This window comes from Hesperophylax consimilis, chromosome 13 (assembly GCF_061612785.1).
Source record: "Hesperophylax consimilis isolate HC1 chromosome 13, BYU_Hcon_1.0, whole genome shotgun sequence".
NCBI classification, from domain to species: Eukaryota; Metazoa; Arthropoda; class Insecta; order Trichoptera; family Limnephilidae; genus Hesperophylax; species Hesperophylax consimilis.
The window spans coordinates 13550791-13565422 of NC_142848.1; the positions used below are offsets into that span (position 1 = coordinate 13550791).

General features: G+C 33.8%; 1 protein-coding gene across 3 annotated transcripts in view; it reads right to left on the reverse strand.

Moving 5' to 3' along the window:
* Pde8 (phosphodiesterase 8) overlaps nt 1-14632 on the reverse strand; it is a 604329-nt gene that overhangs the window by 169069 nt on the left and 420628 nt on the right. For 2 of the 3 annotated variants that reach the window (XM_089638790.1, XM_089638789.1), the window contains exons 5-6: nt 9978-10055; nt 6181-6371 (exon numbers count right to left, since the gene is read on the reverse strand). In XM_089638790.1, coding sequence (XP_089494916.1) covers nt 6181-6371; nt 9978-10055 — 269 coding nt within the window. The remainder of the gene's footprint in view (nt 1-6180; nt 6372-9977; nt 10056-14632) is intronic. The other variant, XM_089638788.1, reaches the window with a different exon arrangement.

A 14632-nucleotide genomic window follows, 5' to 3' on the forward strand; every position in this document is an offset into this window, starting at 1 on the left:
CATAGATTGCGTTGCATAATAATTATCATGTAATGCAATTTAAGAATGTTAATAATTACGTGTTCTGTAAGCTATTTATGTACAGGGTATCCGGGGGTAAAGTGCCTTTACCTCGAGGTGTGATTCTATGTACTTGATTTTAGAAGTAAAAATGAAAAATAACTTTTTTTCGAAATTCCAATGTTTTAAGATTAAAAAGTTGAATGTATGGGAAAATAAATATTCTTACATGGAAAAATATTTTTTGTGGAAAAATAAACATCGGAATTTCGAAAAAAGTTATTTATATTTTTTACTTCTACCATCATGTAAAATCACCTGTCGAAGTTGGCTCACTTAACCCCCGGACACCCTGTATTATATAAGCTGTTTCCTCATGTTATTAAATACATAAATTAATGTTTATTTATTTTTTGGAATAACTTATTGAGTGAAAGCTCAAATTGTAATATTTAATTATTGAAGACAATATTAGAGATTCCTAAACGAAAATCTGAAACAGAAAAATCAGAAAAAGATACGGTCACATCTCACATCTAGGACTCGAACCCAGGACCCTTGCCTTGCCGGGGCACCATTAGCCTATTAGCTCAGTTGGTAGAGCGGTGCCACGGCAAGGCAAGGGTCCAGGGGCTCTATTCCTGAATCGAGGGCGCTCGTAATCGACGTCGAAAGTACGTACGTTGGTCGTCGTTGCTATTCCCGAAATTGGTCGAAGGTACATACTTCGACGCCAAACGTCAAAAGTCATTCCACACAACATCTACTGGGTATAACCAGTAGAAACAGGGCAGCGAGTGGTAGGTTGTTGGCGTTTCTATGGAATTGGCTGTCAAAATCTAGTCTAGCTGTCAATTTTTGTTTTACCGCGCGGATTCCGCAAATGCAAAAGTGGGTGAAAATTTCCCACTTACTAAGTCTTTATCGGAGCTTACAAGCTCAATTAAGAGTTGCTTTTGGCAATTTGTAATATGTCCCGCAGCCATTTCTGTTTTGAATAACGAATAACTGTTGTCTGTTTGACAGTCACACCATAGAAATCCCAAAAACATCAGGAACATAGACAATATTCACAGGGGTGCCAATATAATCATCTCTTCTACCAACTTCGACCGTTCGACGCTCAAGAATACGTAAAATTGAAACAATCGAAAAAGTTAGTCGCGACGACTAGTAGTTTTTCACTCGAAGACGGCGCATACGAAAACGATTGATCGTTTAACTCCAGAATCGCAGGCCTGGGTTCGAGTTCTAGATGTGACCGCATCTTTTTCTGTTTCAGATTTTCGTCTAGGAATCGCTAATATTGTCTTAAATAATTCATGTTTATTTGTTTGTCCCTTACGCATTCCTACAACATTCATCCGATTTCACTGAAAATTTTAAGATTTGTTTTTAATAGTGTTTAGAGAGTAGAAGAAGTTAGGGATGCTCGAGAAAGACTCACGCATTATCTCTGAGATACGGAGTCGAATGAAAGTCGACATTATGTAGTTTTTTAAGAGTAACCATGTGAATTTCATGATACTATGCCCGAGGAACACATGAATCAAATAGTTATTAGTGGTAAAATGAGACGTGTGATGAACAAAGAAAGAGTGCAAGGAGTATGCGGTAAAAGACGCCCAAGGGAGACATGGCACGATTAAGTGACAAAAATACTTATATATATACTATAATATTATTTTCTGTGACCGGATAAATCATCAAATTAATAATTCATCACATCTTTAAAAAGTTATATAAAATCATGGAAAGTGATGAAACAAAAACTTTATTAACTGGGTTAAGTAGGTTAGGTTAGGTTAGGTTTAATTTTTTTTTCACCGTTTCTAATGACTTTATATCACTTTTTAAAGGTGTTTTAAATTGTCACTGTGTTGAGTTATCATGGAACTATTATTTTAACCTTAAAAATGCACCCAGTTTTCAGGTACTCCAGAGAAGACAACATCGCAACTTTATGTTAAACCATTTAAGTCCCCAAGCAACGCCCGGTACAGGTAAGCTACTAATATTATACATGGTATAATACTATACAAAATGGTATATAATGTCATACAAGGTATAATACTATACAAAATGGTATATAATGTCATACAAGGTATAATACTATACAAAATGGTATATAATGTCATACAAGGTATAATACTATACAAAAATGGTATATATTATTATACAAGGTATATAATATTAAACAAAATGATATATAATATTATACTAGGTATAATACTATACAAAATGGTATAAAACATTACACAATGTATAATACTATACAAAATGGTATATAATATTATACAAGGAATGATACTATACGAAATTGGATATACTATTATACAAAATGGTATATAATATTATACATAGTGGTGTATAACATTATACAAGATATAATACTTAAAAAAATTTTTTTTTCAATATTTTACAAGTTATAATACTGTACAAAATGGTATACATTATGATACAAGGTATAATACTACAGCTAGTATATTATATTGTTTTAAATGCATGCGTTGATGCTTAATAGTTGCTAATTGATTAAGAATATAATTGTATATATGCTGCTATTCTGGAAAACGTTTTTCTGGGTACCCGAACCTTATCACTTATCATCGTTTGTGTACCCGAACCTTATCACTTATCATCGTTTGGGTACCCAAACCTAATCACTTATCATCATTTGTGTAGCCGAACCTTATCACTTATCATCGCTTGAATACCTAAACCTTATCAGTGATGCTTAATAGTTGCTAATTGATTAAGAATATAATTGTATATATGCTGCTATTCTGGAAAACGTTTTTCTGGGTACCCGAACCTTATGACTTATCATCGTTTGTGTACCCGAACCTTATCACTTATCATCGTTTGTGTACCCGAACCTTATCACTTATTATCATTTGTGTAGCCGAACCTTATCACTTATCATCGTTTGAATACCTAAACCTTGTCACTGATGCTTAATAGTTGCTAATTGATTAAGAATATAATTGTATATATGCTGCTATTCTGGAAAACGTTTTTCTGGGTACCCGAACCTTATCACTTATCATCGCTTGAGTACCTAAATCTTATCACTGATGCTTAATAGTTGCTAATTGATTAAGAATATAACTGTATATATGCTGCTATTCTGGAAAACGTTTTTCTGGTTGCCCGAACCTTATCAATTATCATAGTTCGGGGACACAAACCTAATCACTTATCATCATTTGTGTACCCGAACCTTAACACTTATCATCGCTTGAGTACCTAAATCTTATCACCGATGCTTAATAGTTGCTAATTAATTAAGAATATAATTGTATATATGCTGCTATTCTGGAAAACGTTTTTCTGGGTACCCGAACCTTATCACTTATCATCGTTTGTGTACCCGAACCTTATCACTTATCATCGTTTGTGTACCCGAACCTTATCACTTATCATCGTTTGGGTACCCAAACATAATCACTTATCATCATTTGTGTACCCGAACCTTAACACTTATCATCGCTTGAGTATCCAAACCTTATCACTGATGCTTAATAGTTGCTAATTGATTAAGAATATAATTGTATATATGCTACTTTGTCTGGTAATAATTTGTACCCTAAAGATGCTTGAGTAAAGCGAAACCGGTCGGTTCAAAAAATTATTAAAAACTCGTGGTTTTAAAACAAAAATTATTTTATTTCATTTTAAATATGTCAAACCACAAAGTGATTGCTTTCTACAATAATAGTATTATTTTATTTTATTATTATTTTTTTAATTAAACCCAAACCAACAACCTAAGAACCTATCTAAGGATCAAAGGATTTTGAGTCAAAATAAAATAACATAAAACTAACCTTAAAATTTTGACACCAATAAAAATGGCCGCCAAGTGAATTATCGTTTTTCATTTCAACGAAATAACTACATTATTTTCAATTTCCGGAAGTTTTTATTTAAATTTGGCCCCTTAAACGAAGCGAGTCCCTTTGTCTGTATGTACATGTTAACATTGATTTATTGAATCGATTACCTTAAAAAATACTACAATTAGGTTTCAATTACTTTAGTGATTAGCATAAGACTTCTGAAAACGCACGGAAACCTTTAAATTTCATGTTTAGAATAATACACTAGTAGTTCTCTGAACAGTAAACTTCGCATAATGTTGATTAGTTGTTGAGCTCATGCGCTCTAGCGGAATAAAAAGGTGCTATCAAACACGGCTACCATCTTGATAGGACTGACCGGACACGGAACTTGCAAACAAATTTACAGGAGACGAAATGCAAAGTGGTTGAGTCAAAACAGAAATTCGCTAAGGTCAGTCAACAAATATTGTACGTACTCGGAAAATACGATATTAGACTAGCAGTCAGTTATAGAAAATTGGAATACATTATTCTGAGAATCAACTTGTTTTTTGACGTGAAATTGTCGAGATCGAAAAAAAAATGACTTCAGAAGTGTTGAAAAAAAATTCTTTGATTATCGTAAAGATAATCGAATAGATTGTATGCTATTGCGATTAAATCTCCGATATACAAGGGACTGCGGTGAAGATGCATTCGAAATGTTATCGTAGCATCCTTTAAAAGGTTTTAGCAGTTCTTTCCTACCTGATTATGTGAATGCAATGACAAAATCGGCGTGTTATCAGTTAAATGATAGTATATCACCTTTCTTCATCATAATAAATATAAAATCTAGAACAATATTTACCCACAGACATAGGAATTAATAGACGAGAAGATAATGGCGAGGGGTAAAATCAACTGTTGAAGAACGAAGGGCGTAAGGCTAACTGTGATTCGTCAATAAATCAATCTGACAGTAAATAGGCATCTCGCATTATAATATCACCATTTACTTCTTAAAAGTAAAATCTGCTTTTGAATGAATAGACATTTTTACATGGGAGCGCAAATTACTCGCCAAGTTTTCAGAGTACAAGTCAACATTTTGCCGTGTTATTTCGTAAAATGAACCGATGATGCCTCGACCATAGTTCGCACAAGAATGATGACGTCACGTTTTCAAATTTCACTTGAGGCCATACGCCAGCACAGCCGGTTCCAATGGAACCGGTATGGGGAGTGGGGATAATACGCTTTTAATCACTTAGGGCAGGTCTACTAATATTCATATGTCTATGTATTTCCCCGAAAATGCTGTGATAATAAAAAAATAAACGAAATACATATTTTTAATATAACACATTATATACGTTGTATTCTGATGAAGTAACCATTGGTGTTCTGGTGATTATTAACGCAAACTGGTTTCCAAACAATTGTTTTTTCCTCAGGGAAAAATATGTGCCAATATACTTACTTGAGTAATATTACAAAATTATGTGTGAACACGATATATTAGGTGTTGAAGTGGGGGTGGAGCAGTGACAAGGGATTAACGAAAATTGGGGGAGAAAGAGCGGGCGATGAATAGGAACACACTCATATGTATCTAATATAAGGCTAATAATTCACCACTTCTAGTTTAAAACAAGTTTTACATCGCACATTGTTTTTTTTCTATAATTATTTTTATCTTTCCATTATAATATAGGGAAAACGGTGGGGTATTTCTTTATAATGCGTGATAGAGAGAATTTGTAAAAATAATGGCAGTATCAAATCTTTACAATTTTTAAACACAATTACGTAACAAAAATCGATGTCGCGATTAGTTTCTTAGAACAGGCACTGTCTAGTTAGAAATGAACATTGACTGGGCCCTAATGCATTCACACCTGTATTGCAGCTTATCCTCGACGTACATTGTTCTTGTCGTATTATTTTACATCATTGGGCATATATCCAATAGCCATGTAAACATTGTTTGGCTTAATACTGTAACCTACATTTTTTTTATAACAAATGTAGGATAAAATACATTACGCAGTATAAAGAGATCATTAGTACCAAACATAACTCGAATTCAAAAGGGAGAAAGGTAGTATCAAATGCGATCCTTTTGACTTCTAGCCGAGCTTCATAACCACAGGGCAATGCACTACCCATAAATAACTTCTGGTGTCAAGTAATAACATAATCAGTGTTAGAAAGAGAGAGAGAGAGAGAGAGAGAGAGAGAGAACTCCAAGCTTTCTATTTGTATTTATAATTTACCATGGACGCTCCTAAAAATTTGAAATAATTAACATTACGGATTAAATAACAACATGATAATGGATTTAAAGACATACCTGCACAAAGTCTCGCCATCCAAGCGAGCCCCGCGGCAGTCCGCCAGCACGAGCGCGGGCCGGCGCGTCGTGCATGCCTCGGGCGCGTCGTCAGCGCGCGAGCTTGACACCTCGAATCCGAGGCGCGAGCACGCGTCCGATAGCGCATCCGAAACGCGGTCCCCCCGCTCGGGGAACATGGTCATCATTACCTGGGGACACAACAATACATTGATTATAAACTTTGCATGTACCTTATGACTTTTAATCTGACTTATGACGCTTCATGTGACTTATACTTACGACTTTTGATGTGACTTATGACTTTTGATATGACTTACGACTTTTGACTTTTGATGTCACCTATGACTTTTGACTTCACCTAAAACTTTCATCTAGCTTTTCATATTGTGACTTTTTATATAAATTTTCACTTTCATGTGACATGTGACTTACATGATTTATGACTAACCTCTTTTTAATCAAGACGATAAAATATCGTGTCCATATATTTAACAAAATGATTTGATAATGTAACAAGACACGGAGCCGTTTAAGCCGTGATTTTTATCGGCTTGATGATCCGTTTTTCTATTCAGTCAAAAGCAAATAAAAATCTGTATTTTCGCTAGCAGGAGTAATTAATAAAATTAAACACATCGAACGAATCTTAATAAAGTTAAACTTAAAAAATAAACAAACAGGTTTTTTTTGCATTCAGATAAGCTTGTATTGTGTTAAATAATTATTATTGAAGCTAAGATAACTTGCATGAATGAATTCAGTGCATTTATGTATTCGAGTGATTTTCCAAGCGGAAACATCGTTGATAAGATAAAAAAATGAAGAACATGTTCGCCTTATCACGATTTTTTATTTTAGAAAAATTATTTACTATTCTAATATTAATATTAATTTATAATCTTTTTAACGAGGTCGTAATCCATCAGGATTATTACAAAAAACCATATGTTCACAATCAGATTAAAAAATGACATGCATATCATGTTGTCACACGTAACGCAAATTAAGATGCACGGTAATAAAAAAATGGAAGAAATAATAAATATATGATAATATGGGATTATTTCTTCCATTTTTCATTACCGTTTAGATCTTTATAATATATCTGTATAATATGTATTATATACAGGGTGTATCGGCAAGTACCCGACAAACTTTACCCAGCTATTCCTTAGCACATTTGGAGTAAAAAATGTTATGGGCGCTTTGCTGTCCGGTAACATTTTTTTCCATTAAAAACAAAAAATTAATAAAAAATCCACACTCCGTCACTGTCATTGGAATTGTTTCTCGTGACAACAGCTGTTACTAGCAAGTGTGTCAAAAAGTGTCCTCGCTCTTTCGTACACACTAAATAATAATAGTTAAAAATGAGACGAATGGTGCCGTGCCATTTCGTTGTGATTGTGAAAGCGCCCCAACGTATGTACGTACGTACATTATTCAACGAAACTCGAACAAAATATTGCCAGACGGGTTTTAAAACTTTGACAATGGATATAACATTGGTGACATGTGGTGAAAATATGAATAATAATTTTTTTATTAAAAAAAATTTTACCAGACAGTAGAGTGCCCATAACATTTTTTACTCCAAATATGCCAAGGAATAGCTGGTTAAAGTTTGTCGGGTACGTACCGATACACCCTGTATTCCTGTATATATATCTTTCTTACAAATAATATTCAGTAAAAAATAACTTAAACGTGTTTTCCCGGCAACGAAAGATTTTCAACGAAGACATTTCAGAATTTCAGCAGGTTACAGGATATTTTAATTGTTGATCAAAGAGTTGTTGCTAGACTGCTTCAAAATTAGTTAGTATTTCCTTCGATGAAAACTTAAATATTACTTTTTGTGACTGCTAATAAATATTCTTCTAAAATTAACCCCAAGCAAATCTGGACAATCTTTGACTTGTAGGCAAGAAAACGTTTATTGTAGAACACATTCAATTACAGGCTTACATAAATATTTAATATGGAACAAACGGATTGCGGAATCCGTAAATTCCATAATTAAAACGGTGTATAATATTATACAAGGTATATAATATTATATTAGGTATAATACTATACAAAATGGTATAGCACATGATAATATGGGATTATGTCTTCCATTTTTTAATTACCGTATATATCTATATAATATATCTGTATAATATGTATTATATGTATATATCTTTCTTACAAATAATATTCAGTAAACAATAACTCAAACGTGTTTTCCCGGCAACGAAAGATTTTCAACGAAGACAATTCAGAATAACAGCAGGTTACGGGATATTTTAATTGTTGATCAAAGAGTTTCAGGAATTCCTTAGAAGCATGCTAGACTGCTTCAAAATGGAATTAGTATTTCCTTCGATGAGAACATAAATATTACTTTTTGTGACTGCTAATAAATATTCTTCGAAAATTAACCCCAAGCAAATCTGGACAATCTTTGACTTGTAGGCAAGAGAAAGTTTACATTCAATTAAAGGCTTACATAAATATTTAATATGGAACAAAGGGATAGAGGAATCCGTTAATACCTTAATTAAAACGGTATGTAATATTATACAAGGTATAATACTATACACAATGGTATATAATATCATACAAGGTATAATACTATACAAAATTGGTATATAATATTATACAAGGTATATAATACTAAACAAAATGATATATAATATTATACTAGGTATAATACTATACAAAATGGCATAAAACATTGTACAAGGTATAATACTATGCAAAATGATATATAATATTATACAAGGTATGATACAATATAAAATGGTATATACTATTATACAAAATGGTATATAATATTGTACATAATGGTGTATAACATTATACAAAGTATAATACCATACAAAATACAAGGTATAATACTATACAATATTAAACAAGGTATAATACTTTTTTTTTTGTTATTTGTTTTTGGGGTGTTATGCCGTGTTGCGCTAACTCCTTCTTTAGCCAACGTTTCGTTTCAAAATAAATAACACATCTGCCCTGATGATGGACACTGCAATGCTGTCCGAAACGTTGGCTAAAGAAGGAGTTAGCGCAACACGGCATAACACCCCAAAAACAAATAACAAAAACAGTTTTGGCCGTGAAAATCTTAAATCATATTTAAGGTATAATACTATTTAAATGGTGTATACCATAATACAAGGTATAATACTATACAAAATGGTTTCTAATATTTTACATGTTATAATACTTGAATGTTGTTAGGCTCAGGTTGTGAGGAGGGAAAGAGTTGAGAAAGAGGAAGGTGGGGGAGTATCTGGATATTTAGATCTAGTCACCAAAAGCTATTTGAAGCAACGTTTCAATTCTAAATGGTGGTCTTACGCCAAGACGATACTGAGAGTATCTTCCACTCTGGAACGTGCCCCAAACATACTATATATTATTTTAGTAAGTAATTTGTGAAATATCACAAATTAATCATATAAATTCACTTGCGCACTCCAGGATTTGAACCTGCGACCTCTAGCTTGCTCGACCACGACCACGGAGGCCGTCAAAAAACAAATCTTATTCTTTTGTCGATACACTTAAAGCTATACTAAACTTCTTTCTCATCGGTTTCGACCAGACTCCAAAAGGCTCGCGCACGAGTCGTTTCCATGCAGCAAGTAAATAATATATACTTGAACATTGATGTGAAAGCACGAATGTATTACATAATGATTCAATTATTGATTATGTACACTTTAATTGTCGCTTTTTACTGATTCATTATTTATTTTCTGGTTAGAAGCGGTTGCAACAGGCACAATAGCACTCACCCTTAAAGGATCCTGCTGAGAAATGACCACCCCTCCCATGACTCCGCCGGAATTTCGATTCTGAAAAGGAAAGAAAAACTATCATTTTATTCTTATAGTCAGTACTCTTTTTAATAGGATACACTGCCATATTTTCGATAAAACGCTTTTGGAGTAATGTCGTTCGGTAAACAGAATTTGGGTTGTGATTTTAAACGAATAACCTTTGAAAATACTGAGCCGAGACAAGAATTAATATATTATTACGGTCCTGTTACTGAAAACTCTATTGTATCTTGTATTTGTGTTAAGCACTCATTTATGAGAATGAAATAGAGATTGAAGCGAAGCAATCAGCGGTATGCATTTAATTAATGTAGTCAATAAGTAATGTAGTGTAATTTAAGTAATGTAGTGTAATGTGATGAAGTCAAACGAAACTTCGTCAGCATTTTCACTGTAAATATGTGCCAAAACGTTGATGTTGAAACAGTTTTTCGATTTCTTTTCATTTATACATATTTTTATTTGATAGAGATTAAGCAAGACTAGCAGTTAAAAAGCCGCTCCGAGCTCCCTGCAGGCGGCACTTAATTGGGCTTCGCCCAGTTTAAGTGATACTAACATCAGTTAACCTATAAAAACCCAAACTAACCTAACCTATCATTTTATTATACATATAAGTACATGTCATAAGTAAATTTAATAATATTTAATTTTTTATTATTATTTATTGAGTTAGTTTATACAACATTTGAATATAAATAAGAAAATATTTCATTATGTATCTTTAAATATTTATACAATAAACATAACATTTCTTTTTAAACACATTCATTCTTTCTTCATTTTGCAGATTTTCAGGCATTTCATCATACATCTTTAGTCCTTTGTACATTAGGCGGTTCTGTGATTTTGATTTCTTCATATGAAGCAATCGAATTCTTTACATTTACATTTCTGGTTTCGTAATTATGAACATGTCTATTAAAAACAATTTCATCCTTAAAATACTCGTATTTTGGCATTTGGTTGTTCATGACTTTATGCACAGAAATGAACACATTAAATAACAGTCCCTTTTTTTATTAGAATCCAATTTAGCTGCTCATTCATTTGATTAATGCTTGCGTATTTGCCTTTTCCCAGTATACATCTCATATCTCTATTCTGTATATTATCTAATTTGTTCAAATTTCCTTCATTGGCCAAATACAACATAGTAGAGCAATAATCTAAATGTGGAGCAACTATAGTTTTATAAATGAGCTCTGTAGTGTTTCCATTTGAAGGTATCAGAAAATTGAATTTTTTTGATACCTTCTTCAGCACATATTCAAAATTTGATGTGAAAGTGAGTTTTGAATCGAGTATTACACCCTGTAATGATCTGCCCTTTCTACTTCAAACTTTTCCTTCTCTTCTTTCTACGATACATTTTTCTTAAGTCCCGTAGGTAACTTTTCCATAAGGCTTTGGTTTTTATATATCCGGGGTAGGAAGGTCCTCCCTGCCGCCTTTTCTTTATTACACACCCCTTCAAGTGTGTACATCCTAGTTTGTCTACGTGACGTACGACCTTGAACGTACTCATTTCACGTGACGGATCAGTATAAAAAGGCTTCACCGAACGTTGTGTTGGGTTTTTGTTTCTCGGTTTAGAAACCTAGTTATTTATGTTTTGTGTGGTATCCCTTGGTTCTTTTGAGATAGAGTGGGTTGAATCCATTACCGCTGTTTTTCAAAACCATTTCATAAACCTTATCTTCTAAGTCGCCTGCTCACCCCCCCCCTAGCTACTCGATTCTACCTATCGTAGGGTAATGTGAATATAATAAAGTGTTAGATTTTATATATGTGATATACATACGATAAATTTATGGTGTTAGTTGTCGGCGCCATCCATGTATATATTTTGGGAGGGGAAGGAGAGGAAAGGAAATGAATTTTTTTCAAGTTAAGATTGGCTCCTCCGCTTACCAAACAAAACTGATGGATGATAATTTGAGCAAGGCGATCGATATCTGCGTGTCTGGATATCACAACCGGCCGGGTCTCCCCTTGTTCCAAATCGGCAACCTTCACGCCAGAATAAAGAAAACCAGGTCTCTTCACCAATTTCAGAATTGCCCCAATCTCAAACACCTCCAGGATAAACTACTTTACTGAGTGTAGAAGGGGAAAACCATAACATCCCTTTATCACGAATCTAGTCGCGAAAATGTGACACGCAAGGTCCTAAGTTACGTGCCACCTCCAGAAAACGTTGTAACTCCCACGCCGTCGGGGATTTACATCCCTTTCTAGGTCAATACATATATAACACACGACGATCTTGTCGACATTTTGCCCGCTTATTAACGATAGGTTGTGTGCCTACCCATTCAGCCAATTATCATGTGAGATATATGTAAGGTCTACTCGATATGCCAAATTTAGGATGAGGACTGTCTGTATTTTAATATTTGGTTCCAGTATTTATTTTATGAGGTTACTAGCATCCTCGTGTATTAGGTATGGGTAACTTCTACTGAATACCTATCCTCTCAGGTAAGGTATAAACGGATAATTGGTTTGATGTTTTGCATTTAATTTAAAGAGGCTGCCTACCTCTCGAAAGATACCTGTTGAGAAAAGTTGTTCGGTTGGTAGTTTTATTTCGGAGATTACCATCTCCCTCTTTCGACTTTAGATTTGTTTTCGTGCATCCCAATTCGTAACTTAGAAAGTCAAACAATAGATGAAAAGTATTAAATTAGAAAAGTCAAATAACAGAAGAAAAGTTTTCATTTTGTTCCGTCTGGTTGCATCCGAACGCTTTCAATTTGGGACGGCATACTCTAGCAAAACTTCCCCTTTGACTGACTGTACTCCGCGCCTCTCGGCCTATATATGAAAAGTCATTGGCCTGTCTCTCACTCACAGCTGATTGACAATCCGTCTAGGGTATTCCTTTTAATGATAACATTATTTGGGCGGCAGGTGTCGTAAACTTAGTTGTATCCGTCTTTTAAAGGGGGTCCTCTGGAATTTAATAAATAATATAAAAAACTCACCCAGTTAGGCACCTCTCATTCTCAGCGTGAAGCTTACCTGGTTACACTATATAGCTAAATCACTTTAATTTTCGACCTCCTCCCTACGCTTATAAAAGGGTAATTAAATATTCCTGTAAATAAAATTGTACCTCCCTAATCTGTTAGGATTCGAACCCACAGTTAATAATCTATTTGATTCTCTGGGTTTCGGTCTCCGTGGATAGAATGCCATCTCGCCAAATCAATAACTTAGCCCTATTAAACACTTCCTGCCTTTATATGTTCACTTTGTTTTAAAAACGCGATCATTATTTTTATTATTTTCATGTTTTTAAGACAAGCAATCTAGTTCGAACTGTATACGAAATCACGTTTAAATCAACACAACTTTATAACACAATCGCGATTGCACAACACCTGGCGCCCCTGAGGTGGGTTTTTACAAAACGGCGCTCTACAAATTATCCAATTATTATTATTGTCATTATTATTAATTGTTTTCCCACTGAGTCGAATCACTTTCACTTCACACAAACACCGGATCAATAATCTTTCACTTTAATTCAATATTCCGTAATATTCTCTAATACCATTTGAATTCAATAATTAACTGCAATTTCAAACAACACTTCTGATTTGTATCCCTTTCTCGGGGCTGTCAATCCACCCAAGTTCCAAACTCGACTGTCCTCCGGTCTCTCCTTTCCCGTGGGAATCTGTTTACTCAAGGCCTGTCTGTCAATAAATCTTCCGTCGTTGTTTAAACAAAAAAATTTTAGAGCACGTTATTTTATTATTTATCGTTTATTTTTGTGGATGTCCAAAACATCACAGCCTCCCTTTAGTTCTAAGCCCAACGGGTAATCTCGCTTCCTCGTGTTAGTCGATGGGATTAGAAATAACTATAGGTAATTTACGTTTCTCGAATACCTCTGTATTTATTTTTTATTTTTATTTTAAATTTTATTTTAATTCTTCCAAAATGTTGAGCGCCCCTGTTCTTCGTTTCTAACCTAGCATCTGTTTATTTTTTTGGTTCCCGTGATTATCGGCTTGTTCTACTGGTGAGTTTTTTTCCGCCCTCAGCTTTTCAAGTGTTTTTGTGTCTCTATGGGTAGAAATTCAATATGTCATGTCACACTTGTTTATTTTTAAACTCTGAGTTATTTGTTTAAACAGTGTTGTTTCACCTCAATACGTTATTTGTATTATGTTCGAGTGTTATTTATTTTCATGTTGATTTGTTTTTATTTTGTGTCCTCGGCGGTGATCCGATGGTTTTGTCTGTCTTTTATTATTTATGTCTTAAACATTCTCTGCCTTTTAGATCTGGAATAAACAATAATTGTTTACATTTATTCAAATATCAACGGTATAAAATATGCCATATACTTCACGATATCTGAATGCAATGTTTATTTTAGATTTGTCCCAGCTATCTTATTCTTGTGTTATAATTAATCCGATTTCGATGTTTGTTTATCCTTTGGCTTCGTTGTTTATGAACATTTTAGATGTTTTTTGTCGTCACAATGAATTCAATGTTTTCCGGGTCTGTCTGTTTATTCTATTTTGCCTTTGAAGTACGATGTCTCTGTTATCATTTTTGACGATAGGTACCATTTCTTTTGCTGTTAA